The following is a 23,837-nucleotide window of genomic DNA, read 5'->3' as shown; positions in this document are numbered from 1 at the left end:
CAGAGTAATCCCCAACTATTTATAGTCCCTTTTAATAGGCAATTGCTATCAGCTTCTATATCCTGCTATCCACTCAGTTGGTATGCACAGCTAATCTTGCCAGACCTCAGCCCTCCACCAACTCCAAAACTAAGACTGTGACAAATACCTGAATCTCGTAAAAACAGATTTTCTCATATTATAGCTTAGTCAAGACTCCCACAAAGCCACTGGTATATGAACTATTTGGGACTTTCTTTTTTTGACAGGACCATAATGTGTAGCCTTTTCCATGGTGGAGGGTGTCATTCAGGGCCACTTATATCTGTCATTTCTGGCCATCGCTAAGAGTAAGTGATTTTTACATTTCCTGTAAAGCACAGTTATGATTTTATGCCAACACTATTCTTTGACTGTCTAGAAATTTGGGGTTGAATATTGGCCATTGTGACATTATTATTTTGCTGTCTTGTCTTATCAAGGCATGTGGTTGAGCTCTAGGATTAGTCTAGTGCAACTTTAAACCACAATTAGCTCAGTGTCAATGACACTATGTGACATCTCCCAGCTTCCCATGGGCTCTCCAGTTGGATGGTCTTACTTGAATATATCATTTCCTAGTGTCTCAGTGGTTCTACACATTTTTTGCTCATTTTTTGGAGGGGTGGAATGGGGAGTGGGGGTCTGTTTATACCCATTTATAAGTCCAATCTCAGTTCCTCTGCTTTGGACAAAAGTGTAACCCAAACTTCACCCATGCATTATCTGTGCTCCTGGCATGTTGATGGAGCCAAAGCGTTCTCATCACCCTGATCTCCCCGTCCATTTCCTGTCAGCACCACTCCTCATAGGCAAGCTGCTCATTTAACTCAATTTCAGCTCAGTGACCCGTTCAACAAGCACTCACAGAACATTTAGTGTTGGCCAAACAGTAGGTCATCAGGGAGGACAAGACCGGCAAGAGCCCTGACTCACACAGTGTTCAATAACACATAGATGTGAAATCACAGTAGTGGTAATTGTTTTGCCCACAGGCTGATGGTAGCATAGAGACGTCTACAGGAGCCATTTTCCTCATGCGTGTCGTCAAAGACAGCTTCTTGGAGGCAGTGATGTGCCTTGGGACCCAAACACCACATAGGAGTTCACTGGGGGGAAATTGGAAGAAAGATACTCCAGGAACAGGGTCCAACCAAAATCAAAGTCATTATCCCAAAATGGGGCAGAATAGGATTAAAGGGGTTGAGACTGAGGAGCTCTGAGACAACAGAGTTGAAGAGGCTCCACTGTGCCAGTTGAACGGCAGATATCCCAGGATTGGCAGGCTATTGAGACTTTTTAGGGAGACAGCCCCTCCCAACAAGACTTACAGTGCAGCTGCATCAATGTACCACCATCCACCAGGCTACCTGAGAGTCATCTGCGCATAGATTCTTCCTCATTCTCCATGACTTGACTTGAGTTCTATTGACAGGACTGGTGATGGATGACACTGGGAATAAGGAAGAGGCGGTGCAAGGATGGTTCTGAGGATCAGGCAGCCTGGAGGATGGGGTACTGCTGATGCAGATGCCGATAAAGGTTTGTCTGTGACTCTCATCAGGCAGCCGTTTGGGAAAGTTGATTCCAGTTCAGTCTACTGCGCTGGAACTTGCCTGTAACATCAGGAGGTGCTGGCAGCTAGTCAGTTAGAGATGCAGGAGTTCAGAGGGAAGGGACCTGGCTGAAGATGAAAAGTGCTCTCTCATTTGCATCTCTTCACAATGAAGCTGTGGGTGTGGTGAGATCTGTGGGAGAGAAGAAAGAGTTGCCAGCCAGCAGCTGAGGCCTGCTGGCTTATAAGGATCAGCTGGAGGACTGGACCCCATCAAGGGGAGGAGGAGGAAGAGGAGGAGGAGGAGCAGAGGTTTGAACAAAATCCAGCTGCCTAAGGGCTGACTGGAGCAGGAGCTGAGGTCGCCTTTGTTGTCCTACTACAAGGAAGGCAGGTGAGGTGAACATTCAGACACATTCACTGGGTGGGTCAGGTTTCTATGGTTATAGAAGCCAGACTATGAGTTTAAAATGAGGGTGCAGGGTCAAGGGTGCTTGAGGATGGGCAAGGAGTGCACCAGAGTGCATGAAAGGAGGGAGGTGGCATCTGGCTGTTGGGTTCTTTCTTGTGACTACACTTGAGCTTGTTTAAAGACAATATCCAGATTGATGGGGAGAAGGTAGATTGAGTACAGAAGATGGAATTGGGGGGGGGGTTCCAGGATGTTGACAAGGGGGGTGGAAGCTGGTGGAGTGGACATGGAGAGAAAAGTATCCTCTCTCACAGAAGGCTGAAGAAACTCATTAACTGAGGGTCTGTCTTTGATTCAGGGTGGGAAGGAAGGCTGGCTGTGGGTAATGACGCATATTTGCATGCATGTATGTGTGTATGTACATGGCTGCATGGGCCTGTTTCTGGGTGCAGATCTGTTGGAAAGATGTCTTCTTGCAGAAAGTAAGTAGACCAGCAGTGGAGCCAACTTCTCCAGACTGAGACCCACCAGGCTAGGACACCTTACAGAAGCTGGATCACCAGGTGGGGAAGGGTACAGGTTGGATGGAACGCTCTGCACCCAATCAGGGTCAGAAAGCACCTGAGACTGGGAATTGTGGTCACCTATAAGATGACAGACAGAATAGCTGGGCACCTGCAGATGAGAGTGGGCATATAACAAAGGAGCCTGCGTAACAGAAGCTTGGCTGTCTCTTCTGAGCTCCAAGGGGACTGTGAGGAACTGGGAGTGGCATGCCAGCTTCACATAAGGAAGTTGCCTGGTGTGTAGGGTGATGAGTGACAGGGGTGGCAGGCATTTGAGTAATCGCCCTGAGAGACAATAGAGGGTGGGAACAAAGCCAGGTTAATGGAGGGATGGGCCCAGATGGGACAAGCCCAGGAAAGACAGTGTCCCTGGCACCCCCAACAGGTGGAGCTCACTGGCAGGATCTGCGCATACACCTGAGCTACAGCAGGGCTAGGAGAGAGACAAGAGTTGGGACAGCCGTGGCAGTACCGCAGCTGTCTTCTGGAAGACCGAAGAGAAGGAGGCTGGATTTGAAAGCTAACAGGATGAGCTTTGGCTAGGATGCTTTCCGAGACTATGATGACTGGGGTCTTGAGGATCCCAGGCTTTTCAGGAAGGGCCTCTTTGGGACTTCCTTCCTTTGAGCTTCTGCAAGATGCAGCAGCTTGCCTGAGGTCAAAGGGACAGAGGCAGCCTCTTCCCATATGTACAGCCGATACTCTCTTTCTTCAGTTTCATCCCCTCTCTGATGGTCAGGAATAGTCAGGGACAGTCAGTATCTTCTTGCTCCCAAGTACAAAGCAAGAAGGAGAAGCTGTTTCAAGCCCCTTCCCGTTATGCATGCTCCATATGCATCACTCGGCGCTATGCAGACATCATCTCCCTTCCCATCAGAGCCTCCGTGTCAGGTGGAGAACACTGGGGTGATGGGGAAGTGAACCAATACTGCTGGGCAAAGGAGTGAGGAGACTGGTGGGAGGTAGCTCACAGTATAACAGGGGCCTTGGAGTCCAGCTCCTAAGAGCCCCTCCAGGGTTGAGGTCAGAAGCTACAGAGAAGCAAAGGGAATTTAGGCTTTGTCTAGTCTGAGAGTTTACGGACTAACTCACACGGGTGCTGCTCCAGTTCTGTCTCTTTATTGATCTTCTTCAATTCTAAATCTCTTGTTCCAATTGTTTGTGATTTCTTAGCTCTGTTTCTTTAGTTTCCATTCTGTAGTTCTAAATCTGTTTAGTTTTCTAACTTTCTGTCCCAATTCTAATTCCAATCCCCCAGCTTCTTGCCCATCTAGCTTAAATACACTTTTCTCAGGAGACTTGAAGAAATTACAAGAGTTACATCTCATTGGGTAAGCAATAGCACCGTTTACCATGGCAACACAAGGTTTCAAGGTTTCAGGAGTAAGACTCTGATCAGAGCCCGGTGGTGCAGTGTCAGTTAGATAAGCTTGAGACATAAGTCTTTTATCAGCTAGACTTGGCAAGCGAAGGGTTGGCATGATTTCTTAGGCTGCTTGTGTTAATAACCTTAATTAGACACTATCACTCTAGTTCACCATAAGTCTTCTGAAGGGCTTTGATCCAAACAAGGCCGAACATCTGCAATTTCACTCATGAATAAAATCTGTGAAAGTTCTGCCTTTAATCTATCCCAAGGACACTTCATTTGGCCAATTTTCCCTGTCAGTAAGCCAAGGATGGGGAACAGATCTCTAAGTGTCTAACAGTCGCATGGGACAATAGATCTAGTTACGAAGCATATTTTAATATGTTTCTACTCATCAAAAATTATACAGCTAAATGAGAAGTCATCTTTCTGACCATCCACAAATATGTGTGCCCATAAGATTGAGATGTAATCATGAGATTACATGTGCACATTATATGAACATGCATGATAATAGGGAGATATCATAGCTGTTATTGTACAAGTAAAATTACAGATGAAAGCAACCCGTTTTTCAGAGCCTGTGGCCCTGAGGACCCTGACTGACAGGGTTCTGCCATCAGAGAACCATTCTGATGGTGGGTTGGCATCTGAATTATCAATTGCTATAAGATGTAATTGTGTTATGGCCCGCAATAGCTCATGACAATAACTCCTGACAACAGTAGACAGCTATTATTGTCAAATATGGGCAAACAGATAGACATAGCACTGAGCATCGAGGTAGAAAGGAGAGGCCAACCCTCGGAGGGTATTTGTCTGCACACCCAAGAGGCTCTGGAGGCAGAGATGGTGGAGATTCTGGAGACCATTCTATTGAAGGACACATAGTCAGAAGGGGAGGGGACAGAGCCTTCAGGACAATACAGGAGAGAAGGAGTGGAAGGGGGAAAAGAGGTGGCAGTAGGGTACAGTTTAGAGCTTGGCTGGTACCCTGTAGTGTGGTATCTTGGAGAAGGGAAAGACTGAGCTCTGCTTGGTCATCTTAGGGTCAGCATAGAGCAGACTGATAAGAAGCCAGGAAGTGAGACCAGAGAATCAGTCTTGCAGAGATAGCTTCCAGACAGACACATACAAGACTACAAAGCAGAATTAGAAGTTTGTAAAAGGATTCTCCATGCAGACCCTTCTAAGTTTAATCATATCAGATGCTGCAGGAAGTGCTCGGCCATCCCATCAGGCCAGATTTGACACAGATGAGTAACTGTGGGTATTTTTGTGGTTCTTTGCAAAGGACCTCCTGCCTCTTCCCTTCCCTGTGTCTGATGAAATTATTGTTTCACTTGTTGGCTAAATTCTTGTTTGGGGAGGGAAGTCATTCCCTCTCAGTCAGAAGTGAAATTTAAAGGTGTCCTCATGACAAGAATAAGTGGAAGTTGTTCACATTGTAGTGTAAGTGATCAGAGAGCAAAGTTTGACAGAGGGTAAGGAACTTATAAAAGAGTGATAGAGTGAAGGCTATCTAGACCATAGAGAAGTGGTTATAAAATAAGGAGAATGTTCTGGCATAGACTTCAGAAGCTCATGACTTGCTGGAACATGTGCTGTTTTCTTTTCCTCTTTGACTTGGCCCGGATCCCATGCTGCCTTTTAGTCCTCTATTTTCCTCTCTCACAGAATCTCAGCGTCAAGCCACAGGGCCTCTGTATAAGTGTGATAAAGCAGAATTCTTATAGGTGTCTTGGGGATGGTTTAGGAACTGAACAGGGCTGGGTTGCCTAGAATGACTGCTGCACAAAATCGCCCCAAATCAAATTTGTCAAAGTCAATTAAAGCCGTCGCAATGATGGAAGTCATTTAAAGGGCACCCACTGTACTCAGTTGGTTAACCCTGTAAGGTTGACTGCCGTTTACAAAAACAAGCCTGAAGACGGAGGTTGGGCTGGGTTCCTTGCCTGTGATGAATGTCAGAGTTACTGTGGACCCAGTCTTACTCCACTGGAGCTTCCTACTGCCACTGAGGCACTTACTCTTGCTGAAAGAGAAGATGGCAGCAGATCTAACTCTGTGCATCTCGTGAGTGTGTGTGTGTGTGTGTGTGTGTGTGTGTGTGTGTGTGTGTGTACAGGTATATGAGTGTGCATGAGTGCATATGCAAATGTGTTCCCAGGCATGTGAAGTTCAGAAGACAGTCTTGGGTGTCTCCTCATGGGTAGTATCATCCACCTTGCTTTTGAGACAGGGTCTCCTGCTGGTATAGCATCCATCAAGTAGGCTAGGCTGACTGGCTAGCAAGCCCCAAGCCTCTGTGGGTCTTTGCCTCTCCAGAGCTGGGATTATAAGGTTGCATCAATGTGCTGGGCTTTTTAAACCTGGGCTCTGTGGATTCAGCTGAGGTCCTCTTGTTTGTAAGGCAAACACTTCACTGACTGAGAGCTAACTCCTCAAGCCCTGGTTTTGCAGACCTTAATCAACTTTATTTATAATGACAGAATTAGGCAATAGTCCAGATAAGAAGCCAGAGTTCTCCAACTACCAGTCATGGTGGTACCTACCTGTAATCTCAGCATTTGGGGGGTGGAGGCGGGAGAAATACAAATTCATGCCAGGCTGGGCTACACAGGGAGACTCTCTCAGAAAGCAAACAATACAATAAAATAAAATTCCACATGGACAGGTTTAATTCACAGTGACACCTGGTGACCTATAGATAATACAGGTGAGCTGGGGGCAGCCTGACTGGTTTGTGACCACCTGATCTGCCCATGGTTTGAACAGTTGGCTGTCTGTGATTGGCTATCACTCCCTCTGCTTTTTACACTGATGAGTTACAGTCTGTCTACATAACAAGTTGGGTTATGGTTCACTGAGTATGGAAAAACATTTAGACCAAGCTTAATTCACTCTAACACTTTGATTCCCCCATTCCTCACATTCCGATGTCTTTCTAGTTGAGGCTTGAGGAGAGTGGGCAGCCCTGGCTGGAGCCAGCTACTCAAAAGCACCAGGAACTCGCAGTTCCAAGAACAGTTTGTTCTGGGTTTCTCCTTCCCTTCCATGCTTTCCTCTTCCCTCTCTCCTCCTCCCCTCCCCTCCCTTACTTTGAGACAGAATCTGGCTATGTAGTTCAGGCTGCTCTGGAGCTCATGGCAGTCCCCCTGCCTTAGCCTCCCCAGTGCTGGGGTTACAGACACACCCTATCATACATACCTGCCTCTTTTTTTAGACAGAGTCTCGCTGGCCGGCCTAGAACTTTCTGTGTAGGCCAGGTTGACTGCAACTTCACAAAGATCCACCTGCTTCTGCCTCTACCTCCCTAGTGCTGGAACTAAAGGCTGTCTTTCTTTCCTTTTGTGGGCATAGGGTCTCGTGTAGCCTAGGCTGGACTTGAACTCCTCTGTAGCAGAGATGACCTTGAATTTCTAATCTTCCTACTTCTACCTCCCAGTAGTGCTTGGATTGCAGGTGTTTGCCACCATGTCCAGTTTATGTGGTGCTGGGGATGGAACCCTAAAACTTAGTGCATGCTAGGTAAATGCTCTACCCACTGAACTACAGCCCCAGGCCCTGGTTTCCATGTTTTCAGGAGCATGCACACATCAAGAAATGCAGGTGGCTGGGGGATAGACAGGGCAGGGAGGCAAAGACCCCATCCATCCAGAAGGGCTAAGAAAATGTAGAGGCATCTCCGAAGGGATGGCAGTTACTCCTGACTTCGAAGATCAGGACTTTGGTCCTTATGTTTGCAAGGTAACACACTTTCAGTGCCCTGATGGTTGAAAACATAAGTGGAGGAAACAGAAACAGTGAAAAGCCCAGGCTTTGGGATGGAGCCCTAACTGGTACCCAATTAGTGCAGAGCCTCACCTATGACCTGTGCCAAGTTACACAGCCACACCCTTAGGAGGCCTTATTGCTCACTGTAGGATCAGAATGTACACAGCACTGACTCCACAGGATTTCTGTGAAGCTCAAAGGAGACTCCATAGAAGAGTGAGAGGCCCCACCTGGGCCCTCAGCTTACCTCCCCACAATGGGTCCCTTCTATTTTACAGACTTCCTTCCTTCCAAATGGGCCCTTCCTTTTACCGAGTTCTCCTATGGGTTGGCTTCACTGCTCCAATCTTCTGCGTGTCCTTATCCAGTTCCAATCCCAGCAACAGAGAGTCCCCCCGGCCTCCCTCCATGAAGAGCAACCCAGCCTCAAAGGTGTCTCCCAGCAACACCATGTTTGCCTTCTCCCTGTACCGGAGATTGGTTCAGGAAAGCCCAGGTCAGAATGTCCTCTTTTCTCCTGTGAGTATCTCTACCTCCCTGGCCATGCTGTCCCTGGGGGCCCGCTCAGCCACCAAGACGCAGATCCTCCGCAGCCTTGGCTTCGACCTCATGGGCATGCCAGAGCCCACCATCCATCTGGGCTTCGAATACCTGGTCCACTCACTGAATGCATGCCACAAAGACCGGGACTTGCGGATGGGCAGTGTTCTCTTCATCAGGAAGGAGCTGCAGCTGCAGGCCAATTTTCTGGACCGGGTCAAGAAGCTTTATGGGACAAAAGTCTTTTCTGAAGACTTCTCAAACGCTGTCACTGCCCAGGCACGGATCAACAGCTATGTGGAGAAGGAGACCAAAGGGAAGGTGGTGGATGTAATCCAAGACCTTGACTCTCAGACCGCCATGGTCCTGGTGAACCATATCTTCTTTAAAGGTGAGGTTGAGTTTCTCTTTTCTTTTATTTCTCTTTTCTTCATTTACCTTTTCTTTTTTCCTTTCCTTTCCTTTCCATTTACTTGGGTGTTCATTTGTTTCTTGAGTCGGGGTCTTATGTATCCCAAGATGGCCTCCATCGTGCTGTGTAACTAAGGATGACCTTGAATGTCTGATTCTCCCGCCTTCACCTCCTTAGTTCTGGGATTATAGGTGTGTTCACCTCGCCCCATTTATGCAATGGGGACTGAACCCAGGGCTCTGTGTGTGCCACACAAATCTATTACCAACAGAGACGCAACCCTAGCCCTACATTTCTTTTCTTTCTGGTGTTGTGTAGTCAAGGAAACAAGTATGTAAAACAAGCCCTAGACGGTAGGGTGTGCCCGAGTTCTCATCAGCTTTGCAAGCAGCTGCCTGTACATCCTTGGCAGACTTCTGTTCTCTCTCCCAGCTGCCATTCATTAGCTGACATGGGACCTCATTCAGCGCTGTCTTAGCAGAAGCAAGGGGCTGTGCTAAAGACCTAGCTGACACCGAGCTCAGGAAAGAGGACCCCAAAATGTGCTCTGGAACTATTTGGGGGAAAAAGGGCTTGTATTTTGCCACCAGCACCTGCCTTACTACTCCCTATAAACTTTAGAGCAGTGTCACAAGGGTCCCTGACAGGCCGGTTTAAAAAGCCAACCCTACAGTGAGAACAGTTTCAAAGGTTCGGAAATGTGGACAAGCTGGTCTGTCACTCACAAGAGCTGTTGACAAAGACACCATCATGAATGGCACTGTTCCCAAGCTGTATGAGCATGGGCTTTCAAATCATCCAGCCCCGCCCCCGCCACCCCACCCCACCCCCTTGTTCCACAGTCCTAAGTGTGTTGCTGGAAAAGATCTGCCAAGGACTAAGTGCTCACTGTGTGCCTGTCTATGTTGCTTGGCTAGGCAATCACTAAGTACACACGGCCTCACAGGACCATGCCCAAAACTGAGTGCCTGCACTTCAGAAGTGTGTGGGCCACTGTGTCATGGTTCCGTCCCCCCATTTCCACCTCCCCACTGTGCTTCCTTCCCTCCCTCCATCTTTCTGTTTACCCAACCACCAACTCATCCATCTGACTTTTCTTCCATGCATCCATTTTTCTATTAACCAATCCAGTGTGCCCATTAATTTAGTTATCCATCCACACACTCACCAAACACAGAAAAGAGGGAAAGAGAACAGACCTGCTTTTTCTTCACTTATGAGTTATCTTCGTTTGCTATATATTACCCAGTTTGGTTTATTTCTAATGAGAGGTCATGCACACAGCATAAGACCTTTTTTTTTTTGGGGGGGGGGGGTTTCGAGACAGGGTTTCTCTGTGTAGCTTTGCGCCTTTCCTGGGACTCACTTGGTAGCCCAGGCTGGCCTCGAACTCACAGAGATCCGCCTGCCTCTGCCTCCCGAGTGCTGGGATTAAAGGCGTGCGCCACCACCGCCCGGCTCAGCATAAGACCTTTTAAAAATGTTCAAGTCAGTGTCTTTGGTTGCTGGCATCTTCACCAAGGCCGTGCTGGCTTGGGAGTAGGTGATTGTCACTCACATCTGTCTAGTTCTCTGCTGTTTACCAGGACACAATGTATTACGGAGTGCTGTTCTGATGTCCAATGAGCAGCAGCTTTGAAGACAGATATCAGTTACTTTCTGTAATTCCACAGAACGTTCTCCCCCTCAGAAGGAAGATCCCATCTCCCCCCAATAAGGGGGGTTGCTCCCCAACTCCTGCTCTTCCTCCCAGAGACCAGCAATCTACTTTATGTCTCTGCAACCTGCCTATTTCAGGCATTCTGAATGAAGCAAAGGAAGCAGTAGGATTCCCGGCCACGTGACCCCCAGGCGTCTGTTTCGTGTTTAACAGCACGCTCTCCTTTACTGAGGTCTGGTATTTGTTTGTATGGCTCTATTACTGTCTCAGTCCAACCTGAGAGGCTCCCAGAGCACAAGTAAAAGCCCATTTGTTTTGCTTCCTCCAACTACTGTGTGATCCTCATTTATTCTGATAAGAAGTCATCGGTGGATCTTATTGCGGCCACCTGAAGTGTGACAAGTCATTTGTGAAGCTCTTTTGCCTTCTGACTGATTATAACATGTCTGGGTTTGGAAATCGTTGACTGTGCTGCAAGGTTTTTGTTTTGCTTTTCAAACAGATTTGAGGAGCTTCTGGATACTACTCCTTCCCATAGCCACCCTCTCCCTTCTCTCTCTCTCCTCCTTTTAGGAGTCCCACAAGGTGTGTATTGCTGTGCTTGACGGTGTGTCCCAGGTCTGATGTGTTGTTCCTCTTCCCCATCTTTTTCCTCAGTGTTCCTCATATTATACATGTAACTGATACATTTTCTAGCTCACTGGCTATTGTCTTCCATTACCTCTAATCTGCTGTTGAGTCTCTGTAGTGACACTCTCATTTCTGTTACCATATTTCATAACTCCGGACTCTGTGTAATGACTTCAAATCATTTTTTTTATTGTAAGCAGATGCTTAATTAAATACACCTTCTTTTAACTCTTTGAGCATGTTCAAAATAGCTGCTTTGGCATGTGTGATTAATAAGAGCCATATCTGGGTTTCCTTAGGAACACTTTCATTAACTTTCCACACCCCCTAATGTTTGGGGCCTACTTTCTTGTTTCTTTTCATTTCCCTTTTTGTTTTTTTTTTATTTTATCATTTATTTTTAATTATGTGTATGCATATATGTGTCATGCGGTAACTATTTGTAGACAAGTGCAGTTGCCTACGTTGTCCAGAAGAGGGCGTGAGATCCCCTGGAAGTGGAGCTACAGGAGGTTGTAAACTGGGAGCTGAACTGGGTCCTCTGGAAGAGCAGTGAGTGCTCTTAGCCCCCTTGCATGTTTTCAGCCCAGCACTGTAAACAGTGTAAATCAGCTCTAGACATGCACTCCCCCTTCCGGAGGGTCCACCTTTGTTGCTGCTGTTCATTGGGGCAACTGTTTCCTGTTTCTTCCAAACGAATTCTTTACAATCACATATGCCTTCTAGGCTGGAAGATCTCCCAATCGTTGCAGAGGGTCACTGTCTGCATATTGCAGCCTGCCACCCACACTCAGTCTCAGGCAGTCTATAACTTTGACTCACCCTTCATTTTCTCTTGTGCAGCTCAAGGTCTGCGGGCAGTGAGAGCTCTGAAATGCCCAGACAGTTCCCAAGTCGCCAATAGCTTTACTCATATCTGGGGCCTCTGCATGTTTGAGATATGCTGGAAGTTTCCAAATCTCCTGTAAACACTTGATTCTTTAGATATTTATTTCTTCATTTCTCTGTTGTCTCATCTCTTTTTATTATTAAGAAATTTTCTATTCATTTTTACATACCAACCACAGGTACCCCTCTCCTCCCTCCTCCTGCCCCCTAACCTTCCCCCAAAACCCACCCCCTATTCCCACCTCCTTGTCTCTTATCCACCCTCCAGGCAGCCAGGAAGTGAGGAGCTTGCCTGCAATTGCATTTGAAACACACTCCCACACCTCTAGGGAGAAGACATTAGGCACTGAGTAAGCTCAGTCAGTTGTGTGACCCCACGCAGGTTGTCACATCATGGTAGTTCTTTGACACATTGATAGCCCCCCCCCACACACACACACTCTGTTCCTCTCTTCTGGTTGCACTAATCCAGTCTACAGTCCCTCTAGACTACTGCCGAGCTGTAGGAGGGCTAAAGGATGGCCTAGTGCCAGTAAAGGCATCACCAAGCTGGCCGTTCACATCAAGACTCAGTCATTTGTCTCGATGAACTCTCCTCGGATCACCACAGGGCTTTAATTCCCAGTTCTGAAAGACTGGGACCATGTTCAGGGAAGGGTGGACATGTAGAGGGACTTACTCGGTCATTTTTGTTGGTAGGGGCTTCCCCCTGGTTTCTCAGTTTGTCCTCTGAAGCTTTGTGGTTAGTGGATTATTTGTCACAGCTGTTAAGTGCTGCCCGAGGTGTCTCAGAGTTCCGCCTGCCACTGTCTTGGCAATTGTCCTTGGGGAAATGATATTTGCCTTGGCTGAACTCCAAGTCAGATTAAATACAGACAGATTTTATAAGTCATTCTTTCGGTATTGCAGGAGGCAGGTCAGATAAAAGAAATTCTTCAGGAATGAGCCTACGGCTGTTGTAGTTTTGAAATACGTTCTCTTTCTGTAGCCTGAGACAGCCCCTAACCCAGTGTTCCAGCCCCGGCCTCCCGAGTTCTGGATTACAGGTGTGAGCCACTATGCCGGACTCATGAAAGGGTCTTTAAAGTGGTCCAGCCCTGTCTTGATTTCGCTGCAAATGCTGGTTGTTATTTTTCAAGACTACACAGAACAGAGAATAGTCTAGTACTAGAGCATGTTAGAATTGTCACAGGTTTCACAACTTCTAGCAAGACACAGTTTATTTTCTTTCATATTTTGTTTCTCAGTTAGCTGTAAGGGTTTAAAGATTTTACAGGATTATAAATGAATTGATTCTGACCATTGTTGGCTCTCTCTGTCTCTCTGTCTCTGTCTCTCTCTGTGTGTGTCTGTGTGTGTGTGCGTGATATTTGGGGTGTATTTGTGTGTGTGGAAGTGTGTATGGAGTGTTATATGTATGTAGTATATGGTGTGTGTATGGGACAGCACATGTGCGGATAGGTGGGTGTGGTATGTGTGGTGTATTTGTGTGTGTGTTGCAAGCGTGGGTGGGGTATGTGAGGTATTGTGGTAGGTGTGTGGCATGTGGTATGTGTGTGCATTGTATGATATGTGGTATGTGTATGATATGTGATATATGTGTATGGTATGTATATGTGTATAGTATATGATGGTGTGTGTGCTATGTATATGTGGGGGGTTGTATGTGTAGTATGTGTGGTGCATGTGTTTGTACCTCTGTGTGTGTGCATGTGTGTGGAGTGTATGGTATGTGGTATGTATGTGTGGTGTGTTTTATGTATATATATGTAATGTATGTATATGTATGTTACATATGTATGTGGGTGTGTGTGTATGGTACAGTGTGTGTGTGTGTGTGTGTGTGTGTGTGTGTGTGTGTGTGTGTGTGTGTTGGTGATTAAACTCTGGGCCTGGTGATCTAGTTGTTGTTTTTATGGAGAAGTGAGTTTTCAGGGGTCCTCATCCCTCTGACTCGTCCACCCCTCCCCCACCCCCGTCTTCACCTGGCAGGCTGCAGGGACAAAAAGCCCTCTCTTCTCCTGCACTGATGTACTTCCTCCCTCTCTCCTTTCTCCATGCTAGCCAACTGGACACAGCCCTTCAGTGCTGCAAACACCATCAAGAGCTTCCCGTTCCTTCTGAGCAAGGGCACCACTGTGCACGTTCCCATGATGCAACAGACGGAGCTGTTTGCTTTTGGAGTGGACAGAGAGCTGGGCTGCACTGTGCTACAGCTGGACTACAGGGGAGATGCCGTGGCCTTCTTCATCCTCCCTGGCAAGGGCAAGATGTGGGAGCTGGAGAAGAGCCTGTCAGCCAGGAGGCTGAGAAAGTGGAGCCGCTCACTCCAGAAGAGGTACATGTTTGCTATGAGCTGTTCATCCAAGGACCGGCTGGTGGAGGGCGGGGAATGTGGTAGTGGCTATTCAGTAATAATAGTGTGCCAAGCCTCCACTGCCTGCCGGATGGTGAATTTAGAACTGTGGCCACACAGCGCCACATGAACTGCACCATCATCTGGTACACAAACAGTTTCATCATCCTCCCCTCTCCTCCCCTGCCCTCCCCTCCCCCTCCCCCCTTTCCCAGACAGAAGCAGGCTCCTTGACGGTAAATGTATTAGTTACTTCTCTGTTGCTGTGACAAAACACCATGACCAAAGGAAGAAACTATTTACTTTGACTTACAGTTCCAGAGGGACAAGAGTCCATCACGGCAGGGAGGCATGCCAGCAAGCCGCAGGCATGATGACAGGAAGCTGGGAGACAGTAACTTCAACTGCAAGCATGAAACAGAGAATGAATTGAGAGAGGGGCAAAGCTTTAAACCCGTGAAGCCCACCCCAGCGACTTCCTCCAGCAAGGCTGCCCTTCCCCATAACCTCCCCAAGCAGCTCTGCCAACCAGGGGCCAAGTGTTCCATGCTCAAGCCTGTGGGGAATGTTTCTCATTCAAATCACCACAGTGAATCACCCAAGGCTACAATGCACAGCTGTTCTGTCACTGTGGTATTATGCCCAAGCAGAGTTCACCCCCGAAGCCAAGGTGATATTAAGTTTTATGAAATTATATTTATGAAAGCAAGAAAGCAAACTAATCAAGGTTTCGGTGCTCATTTGCAAAGTGAGGGTCACAATGTCACTGAGTCACTGGAGTTAGAGGTTGCTGAAGCCATGTTACTATTTAGAAAGTGGTAGAGAACATCTGGGCGGTAGTAAGTGCCTAATGAACATCAGCTAACATCAATGTTGTTAGCTCTGCACGTACTGTAGAGAGAGGAAATTAATTATATGATACAAAAGATTATTGAATATTTATTTTTGGTCTCTTTGTGTGATTTCCCTGGCATCTTCATCCTCCTCAGGTGTTTGTCATCGAAGAGAAAAGAAAACTCCGAGAATAATAGGCATTTAAGTAAGATAAGGACAAATGTCCTGGGAAGACAGGCAAAGTGCCCAGGAGCTCATGAGCAGAGGGAGCTTGCTTTCTGCAGAGGAATGCTTCAAGGGGGCACTGATGACATCCAGCCACAAGCATGGACATGTGGTGATGGCCAGGGTCTGGGCTAGATGTTTCCAGACTCCTGGCCTCTTATTCAAATGGAATACAAGACTACATAGATTTCAAAATAGCAAGGAAACTTTCTTCAAAGCAAAGCCATAATACAGATCAGAAAGAAACAGGCTGGCAAGTTTGGTAGTGGGTCACACAACTGAGGCTACTCAAAGGCCTGATTGTTTGGGGCTTCCTTTTATGAGGTTCAAGAGGAGGAGGAGTTTGATTTTTAAGGGCATAGCAAGGGTGTTTCCCCATTTTGATTGATAGATTAGGTCAGATAGTCAATCATTTGTTTGCTGTTCATATCTCTTCGTATGCGCATCTCATTTTAATCACATGCATACCCAGCTACGCATAGATATGAGTTGCTAAATAGGGAACTCTCCCTAAGAGTTCACATAGTTTGCCTTATTAATATGCATCCCAAACCAGTCTAGACTAGATAGGTCCATTGCCCATAGTTCCTGATCGTGTTCTGGGACATGTTATCAAGGGGTTTTTAAGGAAAGTAAATTATTCCATTGATTAAGGCAGCAGTATGTTCAACTCTGTGCAGGTCAGAGGTCCTAGGTGGCCAATAGGTTGCTAGATACATTCTCTGGAGGGGATTGTCCCAGGTCAAGTGGTGTCCCGGTTCACTGAGCTTGGCTCAGGTGGGACACAAACACATAGAAACCAGAGCGGGCCAGCATTTCTGATGGAGGCAACACCACTGATAAAGATGGGAGCTGAAGAATCAAGGGGCACTTTCAGGATTTCTTCTCTTCTCTGCACCAGTGCTGGGTGGAGGAAGAAGACCCAGTATGGGGAAGACTGAAGGAAGGTAGACCAGAAGGAGCCAGAGAATGCAAATGCCCAGGTCAGCAGAAGAGGGAGTCATCTGTAGTCCTAGGTGTCAAGGGGGTTTGACAAATGAAGGCTGAGGTATCTCTCCAACAACTTGTGCTTTTATATCTGTGAGAAACTAAGCTTATACACATAGACAAAGCACTACAGTTAAGCTTAACCATCTCTAGAAACGAGAGAAATGTTGCTGAACGTACACAGGATAGTGGCTCATGGTAAATGCTCAATAAGTGGTGGTTTTTGCTCCAGGGTGAGGAAATATTGCAGGAGAAGATATCATGCCAAAGTCTAGGTTTGTGCTATCCAATATGGTAGCCACATACGGTCATTTATATTTGAATTAAGTAAAATAAAATAAAGTTAAGGCACAGTGAAATGGTTGGGGGGGGGGGGCGTTATAGGTTCCTGCTTCTAAGCCAGACAACCTGAGTTTGATCTCCAATATTCCAAAGTTAGAAGCAGAGAACTGACTCCCAAAAGTTGTTCTCTGACTTACACATACACACACACACACACACACACACACACACACACACACACACAATTTATTGCACATGTGACACCAAGCCCTATCAATCAATAAGTGTAAGCAAATAAATTAATTAAAGTAAGAGTTTAGCTCCTTGTTTGCTGTAGGCATGTGTCAGATTGATTGTTCAGTAGCCACATGTGGCCAGTGGCAACCATATTGGACAGGGTAGATGTAGGTATATTGCCAGGAAACAGGGAGGGTGTATGTATATTCCCAGCAACAGTACAACATTCTGGGGGAGGGGGGTTGTCTCTCTGGGAGATTAGCAGGGCACTCTTGTCTCAGGAAGTCCTGCTGGGCACGGCCAGGTGATGTGGCTGATAGGTGAGCCACCATCACTTCCTGATGTCACCACGGATCTCTACTGTGGTACCCGTGCTGAACCATCATCTCACCTCCAGTTCTTTCTTGATTATAGGGTCCTCATGTTTTATTCTGATCCCCAGAGAAGGGCTTGCTCAGCTGGGAGGCTCATAGACAGAGCAGCCTGGTAGTTTGGGACTGGGATGTGGGCGCTGCTTTAGCAGTCACCAATGTGCTGGAGCAAGCAAAGTCTCCAGAAATGCCACACGGAAACAGAGGTGGAGACATCATGACCCCATCTATTCCCTTTCTGTTCTGCATAGGTGGATCAAGGTGTTCATCCCCAAATTTTCCATTTCTGCTTCCTACAACCTGGAAACTATCCTCCCCAAAATGGGGATCCGCGACGCCTTTGACGCAAATGCTGACTTTTCCGGAATTACAAAGACACGCTTCCTGCAGGTTTCTAAAGTGAGTTAACAGAGATGTTTGTAAGAAAGTCCATGCTGGAAGAGACAGCTAACAAAGGACTCTCATCTTACTGAGAAGGTGACAGACTAGGGAGGCTGAAGTATTTGATGGCCATAGGAAAGGCCGAACTTCATGGCTGCCAGGCCTGGGCCATTATGGCCACCACAATCTGACTCACAAGTACCCATAATCCCTCTTCAAGCAAATAACCTTTGCTTCTTTGAAGAGCCAATGTGTTGCTAGTAAGCAACACTGTGGCCACATACCTGCCGTGTAAGAACAGTGAGCATCCAGGCTTGCTTCCTTCCCTGCCAAAAGCTGAACTCCCAAGCCCATGTAATAAAAGGCACTGTCCAGGTGCCTTTTGTACCTGTGGATGGGACGTTTGTCCTGAAGTGGGGGAGGAGTCTGGATCTAAAACTCCAGATTTGTTGTTCTCTTGTGAGGAATTGCTTGATTCAGTTGCCACATGATATAGCAATTGTTGCATCTGAAGACTCTTAGCCTGGCAGGTGACCCGTATACCCCCACACCCCACAGAAGGTCTCTTCATTCACTGTCTAGCCTCGATCCATAACCAAGTCCAGATCCATCAGGTTTTTGGTCCTTGGCTTAATACGTTAATTTGATAATAGACTGTGATGGTCAGATGTGCTTACGGGGACATTTTTGTCATTGACTGAAAGAGCCTCATGGGATATGATCAGCCCAGCAGAGCTTTACCCAAGGAGAACACTCATATGCACCTGGGAAAACAAATGCTTGTCCTCACAGGTGGTTCCCAGCCCATCCTGTTGCTTGACCATTGGTCTCAGGCTAAAACCTCCTCCCTAGAAGAGAAAGCACCATCAGTATTTGGTTTCACCAGACTCATGTCACAGCTTCTATGGGAGCCACTGACATCTGCCCCAACCCCCCTTTTTACAGGTTGCTCACAAGGCTGTGCTAGACGTCAGTGAAGAGGGGACAGAAGCCGCGGCTGCCACCACCACCAAGCTTATAGTCCGCTCAAGAGACACCCCTTCTTCGGTCATCTCCTTCAACGAGCCCTTCCTGATACTGCTTTTAGATAAAAGTACAGACTCCCTTCTCTTTCTAGGGAAAGTGGAAAATCCCACGAAGATGTAGGTGGGAAGTGAACTGTTGCCTGGTCTCACACTGGTGATGCACAAGAAATAAGGCATATATTAGGTGGTGCTTGCTGGGTGATACCAAGACTTGCTTCTTTGCTTGAGGCTCTCTTGACCCCGACAGGGGTACATTTGCCTCAGGGATGGCACTCTGGAGCCCAGGGATGGGCTCAATCAGCCCAGTGGCAACCAACAGAGCCTGGTCCCCCCAACAGTGGTCCCTCTCACTTGTTCTCCCACACAGCCTTTTCTGGGACAATGGCAGGGCAGGGGCGGGGGGGGGGGTGTCCATCCCTCCGAGCTCTCGGGAATGATGGCACACAGAGCTCTGTGTCCTGACTTTTATCGCTGGCTTCCAGCTCTGCATTCAATAAACCTGAGATGTGAACATAGTGACCACAGACCCCGCCCCACCCCCTTCACCAGGGTCCTATCTGAGAGTGAGGCAGGGCTCACCTCTGAGTGGCCGGGTTGTCAGTCTTGATGCTCTCATTAGTTCAGCCTATTGAGCTCTTCAAGGACAAGGTTCCTGACATGCTGGGTCTAGATGGGAGAGAGAGACATTCAATAGGGATGAAATGAAGCTGTGGATAAAGAGGTTGTGAAAAATTCAGGTAAGTGCCATGAAGATTGTACAGGACAGTCAGGAAACTCACAGGAGAGGCAAGAGAGTGTTATGGGGTTCTGCAGTGAGCCAGTACCAGAGGGACAGTGGGGAGGCCCTGTGGCTGGAGCATCATCCGTCAGAGATGCACAGGTAGACACTGGCACTCAGGTAAATGGAGAGAGGATTGCATAGGAACGCACACTTCCCAGGAAGACCACCTAAACCAGGGAAGGGATGGAAACAGCAAGCCCACAGGGTTTCTGGGGCAGGCACATAGCGAGTGTCAATGCAGTATGGGTTGTCAAGACCTCTCCAAATGCAGTCACCTTTTCGGTCCTGTGACACAGCCCTCAAGCACGCAACCTCTCCCTGGCTGTGGCTGTTTGTAGTGACAACAGTCGGGTGTATCCTGAAGGCCGCACTGAATGCCCTGGGACCAGTGAGCTGCCTTTGCCTCATTCCCCACGGTCCCTTCTGCCCCCACTGCCAGGTGTCCCATGTGGGCTCCTGGCCACTTCATTTCTCAGCACTGACGTGTCCCATACAGCCTCCAGCAAAGCTGGAGTTCCTTTTATGGAAGTACTTGTGCTCCACCACCCCACATGTGTCACACAGGGACCCCAGGCTGGCTTCCCCATGCTCTGTCACACAGAAAGAAACAGACCAGAAAGATTTAGGCTTAGGACTACCACCTGCTTTCAGAAGGAAGTCAGGTGGGGTGCCCTCTGCTGGACAGGAAGCAAAACGCAGGTAGCAAGGCTTGAATGTTGCATGGGCTGGCCCATGACTTCAAAATCATCATCTACAGAATGTCAAGAATGACTAACCCTGGCATGAGTGTTTCACCCAAGACAACTAACAATATTCTAAAGGCATATATAGTAATCGAGCCCAGGGTGACTAGATCATCAGAACAAACAGATTCCCAGTCCTGAACCCAGAGCACCAGGCACTAGCCTGCTCATACAATTCCAGAGGCATATATGTATGATGTTTTAGGCTGTGATGGATAGAATTGATTGTCAGCTAAACAAAGAGAAGCTTTCTGGGTGTGTTTTCGAGAGGGTTATGTAGATGTGATCCAGTGAGGTAGAAAGGCTTAATGTGAAGGGATGCCATTCTTTGGGCTAAGGTCTCTGACTAAATATAAAGAAGAAACCCAGACACAAGCATTTATTGCTCTCTTCTTCCTGGCTATGAATGCAATGTGACCCCCTGACTCTAGCTCCGGCCACTGAGACGTCTCTGAAATGTACCTCGAACCAAGAAGCAGAAGGAACCTTTGCTTTCTTAATCTGTTTTTGTCAGGCTGATTTCTGGCCACAGCAACAAGCCAAGCTCTGCATCTTACACACCAGGCATCTCCTCAACAGAACATCTTCCTTTCTCCATTTAACCATTCATTGCTCTCACTGGGTATTCTCCTTGGCTACGGTGTGCAGAATATGGGCTCTCCAGTGCTAATCAGCCTTCAGGGTGGATGGTTGAGCCAACTGCATGGCAACTACCTAAGCACCTTAGAATGTAAATAAACACAATGGCCACCCATTCCTGTCTGTGCAGGAATATTTAAAAAAGCATTGTAGACCATGTGGGCACCCTGCCCAGGGCACCAGGCTGTTGGAATTTCTAAGTGGATGTCCGTTCTTCACCACCTACTCAGTGAATCAGTCTGCAGGCATTTAACTGAACTGAGCACCTACTATGGGCAGAAGCAGCCCTGAGGCTGGGGTGTGCTGAAGAATCAATCACTCCCACATTGTGGAGTTTGCAGTGACGCAGAAGGAGGAGAGGAAGGCATTGGGAAGGTTAGCAAGTACAGTGATATGGCTTCAACTTGTGTCTCTGCCCTGCAGCGCACAGACATGGGTTAGAGCTGTTTCTGGGGTCTGACACTGGGGACCTCACATGCAACACAGGTACCCAGCATGCAGGCAAGAGGTAGAAGGGACCAAGCTCAGGATGGAGGACTACAGAGGGGGTTTCAGTTCAGGCTTTCTCAGGCAGAGTGGAAAGGCAGTCCTGCCCAGCCCAGCCCCTGACTGTGCATCCTTTGGGACTCTGTTGAATCTCCATGTGCTTCATCCGCCCTCTTAAGAATCCATGGTGCCCATGTCATTGGGTTGTCAAATGAGCAAACACACTGTGAATCCTGAGGAAGACTCATCCCAGATAATCAGTTCCGAGTGAGCACTGCCCGCAAATACTGTTGCTCTTATCACAGCTAACATCCGGAAGATGAGAAGCAAAGATGTTTCTGTAAGCTGATTCCCCACCTGAGAGCTGTGGAGAAAGGCAGACATTTATGCAGAATGTCATCCTGGCTCCTGCCCACCACCCACCTCCCTGCTTCCCCATCCTCAGAGGCATCCATGATACCCGACACCTGGCCTCCTCCATCCTACCTGGAGCTCAGAATTGGCTGCCGAAGAGGGTGCCCTTCTGCTCGGTGGTGCATGCTTGCTTTCCAGTGATAACACAGCCCCTCTCTGCAGCCCAAAGGAGCCCTTGCATAATGAGTTTGGGGGACAGTGATCATGTCATCTGCTTTGTGATGGCTGTGAAGAGTGGTGTGATAACATGGAGCAGGTGTGTGGCACGGGATCCAGTGTGTGGTACAGGCTCTGCTCAGCACAGGGATGGCCATTGTTGCTGTCCAAAGTCACAAGCCACTTGTTCAGAAGTTGCTTATAAGTCACATTGCCTTCCTCCTCTGTCACGGGTGACCATGCCATACTGACAGAGGCATAACTCTGGGAGAGAATGTGAGTTTCTATTGTAATAAATAAAGTTTGTTCTTAGACAATTTTGTACATGCATACACTGCACTCTGCTCTCAATCTCTCTCTCTCTCTCTCTCTCTCTCTCTCTCTCTCTCTCTCTCTCTCTCTCTCCCTCTCTCTCATCTTCTGTCACTTTCCTCTCATCCCAGCCAGCACACTTTCTTCCTTACAAGTATTTCCCCCAATATTCACTAGTTTTTCTTTTGTCTTATGTTCCACAGAGTTTAACTAAGGCTGTCTGTGTGAGCCTGAGTTTGGAACAAACTCACCACCACAGCCTGGCACACTCACCCGTGGGTACACAGCTGGATAACGTGCCACCCCCTCTTCCAGAACCCGTTAGTTACCAATAGGTCATCAATGTGAGAAAGTGAGGTTTTGTGTAGAAAACACATGTGTGTATTTGCAGAACACACATGTGCTTGCCCTGTGCCAACACAGCAGACACAAGCCCCAATCAGGTGTAGGTTATGTCCAGGAAGATCTCACAGACCAAGGGGAAATGAAGCACTTTGCAAGCCAGCACAAGAAATGTGGGGTGATAGATAGTGCTACAAGCATTCCCAGGGGAAGAATTAGCACAGCCCAGGCAGGTAGGGAGAGGGAGGCTGTTAGGGTGGCTTTCTGCAGGAGAGATCTGGGCTGAATCCAAAGAATGAAGAAAGAGTAGGGGCTGGTGTCAGCCTGGGAAGCAGAAGGGGCAGGGATGGCATTCTAGGCAGGGGACGGGGTGTGCACAAAAGAAAGCAGGGCTCCTTTGCTTATCATGATTGTTCTGATGGAGCAAGAGTTTCAGGGGTGGGAGGTGAGGTATGAGGTTGGCAGGTCGGTAACAGCATCACGAGCATCTGGGAGAAAGGGTCTCAATGGTGACTGTAGAGGGGGCATGGACATATTTCAGGATGGAGAACAGACAAGCACTGCCTGGACTAGCACGAGGAGGCAAGGAAGCAGCAGGTACCATAATAGAGAGATGAGGATTAGTGCAGCTGGGGCTCAGATCCAGTGCCCTAGAGAGAATGTGGGGCAGGCCCTAGAGACTGATCCTAGGTGAGGGAACATGAGCACATGGCCTCTCCTCTCTAGAGCTCAGGCCTGGACCCATCTCTTCCACACTGTCTTCTGCTCCCCACAGGACCCTGTGTGCAGCCACGGTGGGAAAGAAAAGAGCGCAGGTTTCCGTTCTCAAGGTCCCTGTTCAGTGAGGTGGTCAGGCCTGGTGCAAGCAAGCGCCTTCACCCGCTCAGCTGTTTGTGGGTTCTGTGTGGCAGGAATTTGAGAGTGCCTCCTGCTCTCTCCCTGAGAGAAGGACGCTGAGAAGCTATTCAAGATAAGGAGAGGGACAGACATTACCACTGTCTCCGAAGGATGCTCCAGGGAGAAGCTGCATCAGTCGGTGGATCAGGGAGTGTGTGGCAAAGGCAGACTCCCTCTTCCCACTGAGAATCAGGGGCAGTCTCCTGGGATAGTTCACACTTTAACAATGACCCTTGCTGATGAGATTTACTTGTAGAATAAATGAATTCTACTTTTTTTTGTTTGTTTGTTTTTGTTTTTCGAGACAGGGTTTCTCTGTGTAGCTTTGCGCCTTTCCTGGAACTCACTTGGTAACCCAGGCTGGCCTTGAACTCACAGAGATCTGCCTGCCTCTGCCTCCCGAGTGCTGGGATTAAAGGCGTGCGCCACCCACCGCCCGGCTTTACTTTTTAATGTGAAAATTTGATTCATTTTATTGAGATCAAGACACATGATCTGTAAGGAAGCTGGAGAATATAAAAGCTTACAAAGAGGCTTGAGGT

The 23,837-nt window shown here is 47.8% G+C and overlaps 1 protein-coding gene across 1 annotated transcript; it reads left to right on the top strand.

Moving 5' to 3' along the window:
• Positions 1-1,844: 1,844 nt before the first annotated feature.
• Positions 1,845-22,046, top strand: LOC102913543 (serpin A9). Its single transcript, XM_006990922.4, has 5 exons — positions 1,845-1,967; positions 7,976-8,628; positions 13,892-14,165; positions 17,371-17,518; positions 18,446-22,046. The coding sequence occupies exons 2-5, from the start codon at positions 7,992-7,994 to the stop codon at positions 18,644-18,646; spliced, it is 1,260 nt and encodes a 419-aa protein (XP_006990984.1). The 5' UTR covers positions 1,845-1,967; positions 7,976-7,991; the 3' UTR covers positions 18,647-22,046.
• The last annotated feature ends 1,791 nt before the right edge of the window (positions 22,047-23,837 follow it).

This window comes from Peromyscus maniculatus, chromosome 14, assembly GCF_049852395.1.
Source record: "Peromyscus maniculatus bairdii isolate BWxNUB_F1_BW_parent chromosome 14, HU_Pman_BW_mat_3.1, whole genome shotgun sequence".
NCBI classification, from domain to species: Eukaryota; Metazoa; Chordata; class Mammalia; order Rodentia; family Cricetidae; genus Peromyscus; species Peromyscus maniculatus.
The sequence above is the reverse complement of the archived record's forward strand: the minus strand, read 5'-3'. Positions and strand labels throughout refer to the sequence as shown.

Excerpts from the sequence above, each read along its gene's own strand:
- LOC102913543 (XM_006990922.4), top strand. The coding sequence starts at position 7,992 with ATGGGCCCTTCCTTTTACCGAGTTCTCCTATGGGTTGGCTTCACTGCT. Across the intron at positions 8,629-13,891 it reads GAACCATATCTTCTTTAAAG|CCAACTGGACACAGCCCTTC; the intron begins GTGAGGTTGAGT and ends TCTCCATGCTAG. Across the intron at positions 17,519-18,445 it reads GCTTCCTGCAGGTTTCTAAA|GTTGCTCACAAGGCTGTGCT; the intron begins GTGAGTTAACAG and ends CCCTTTTTACAG.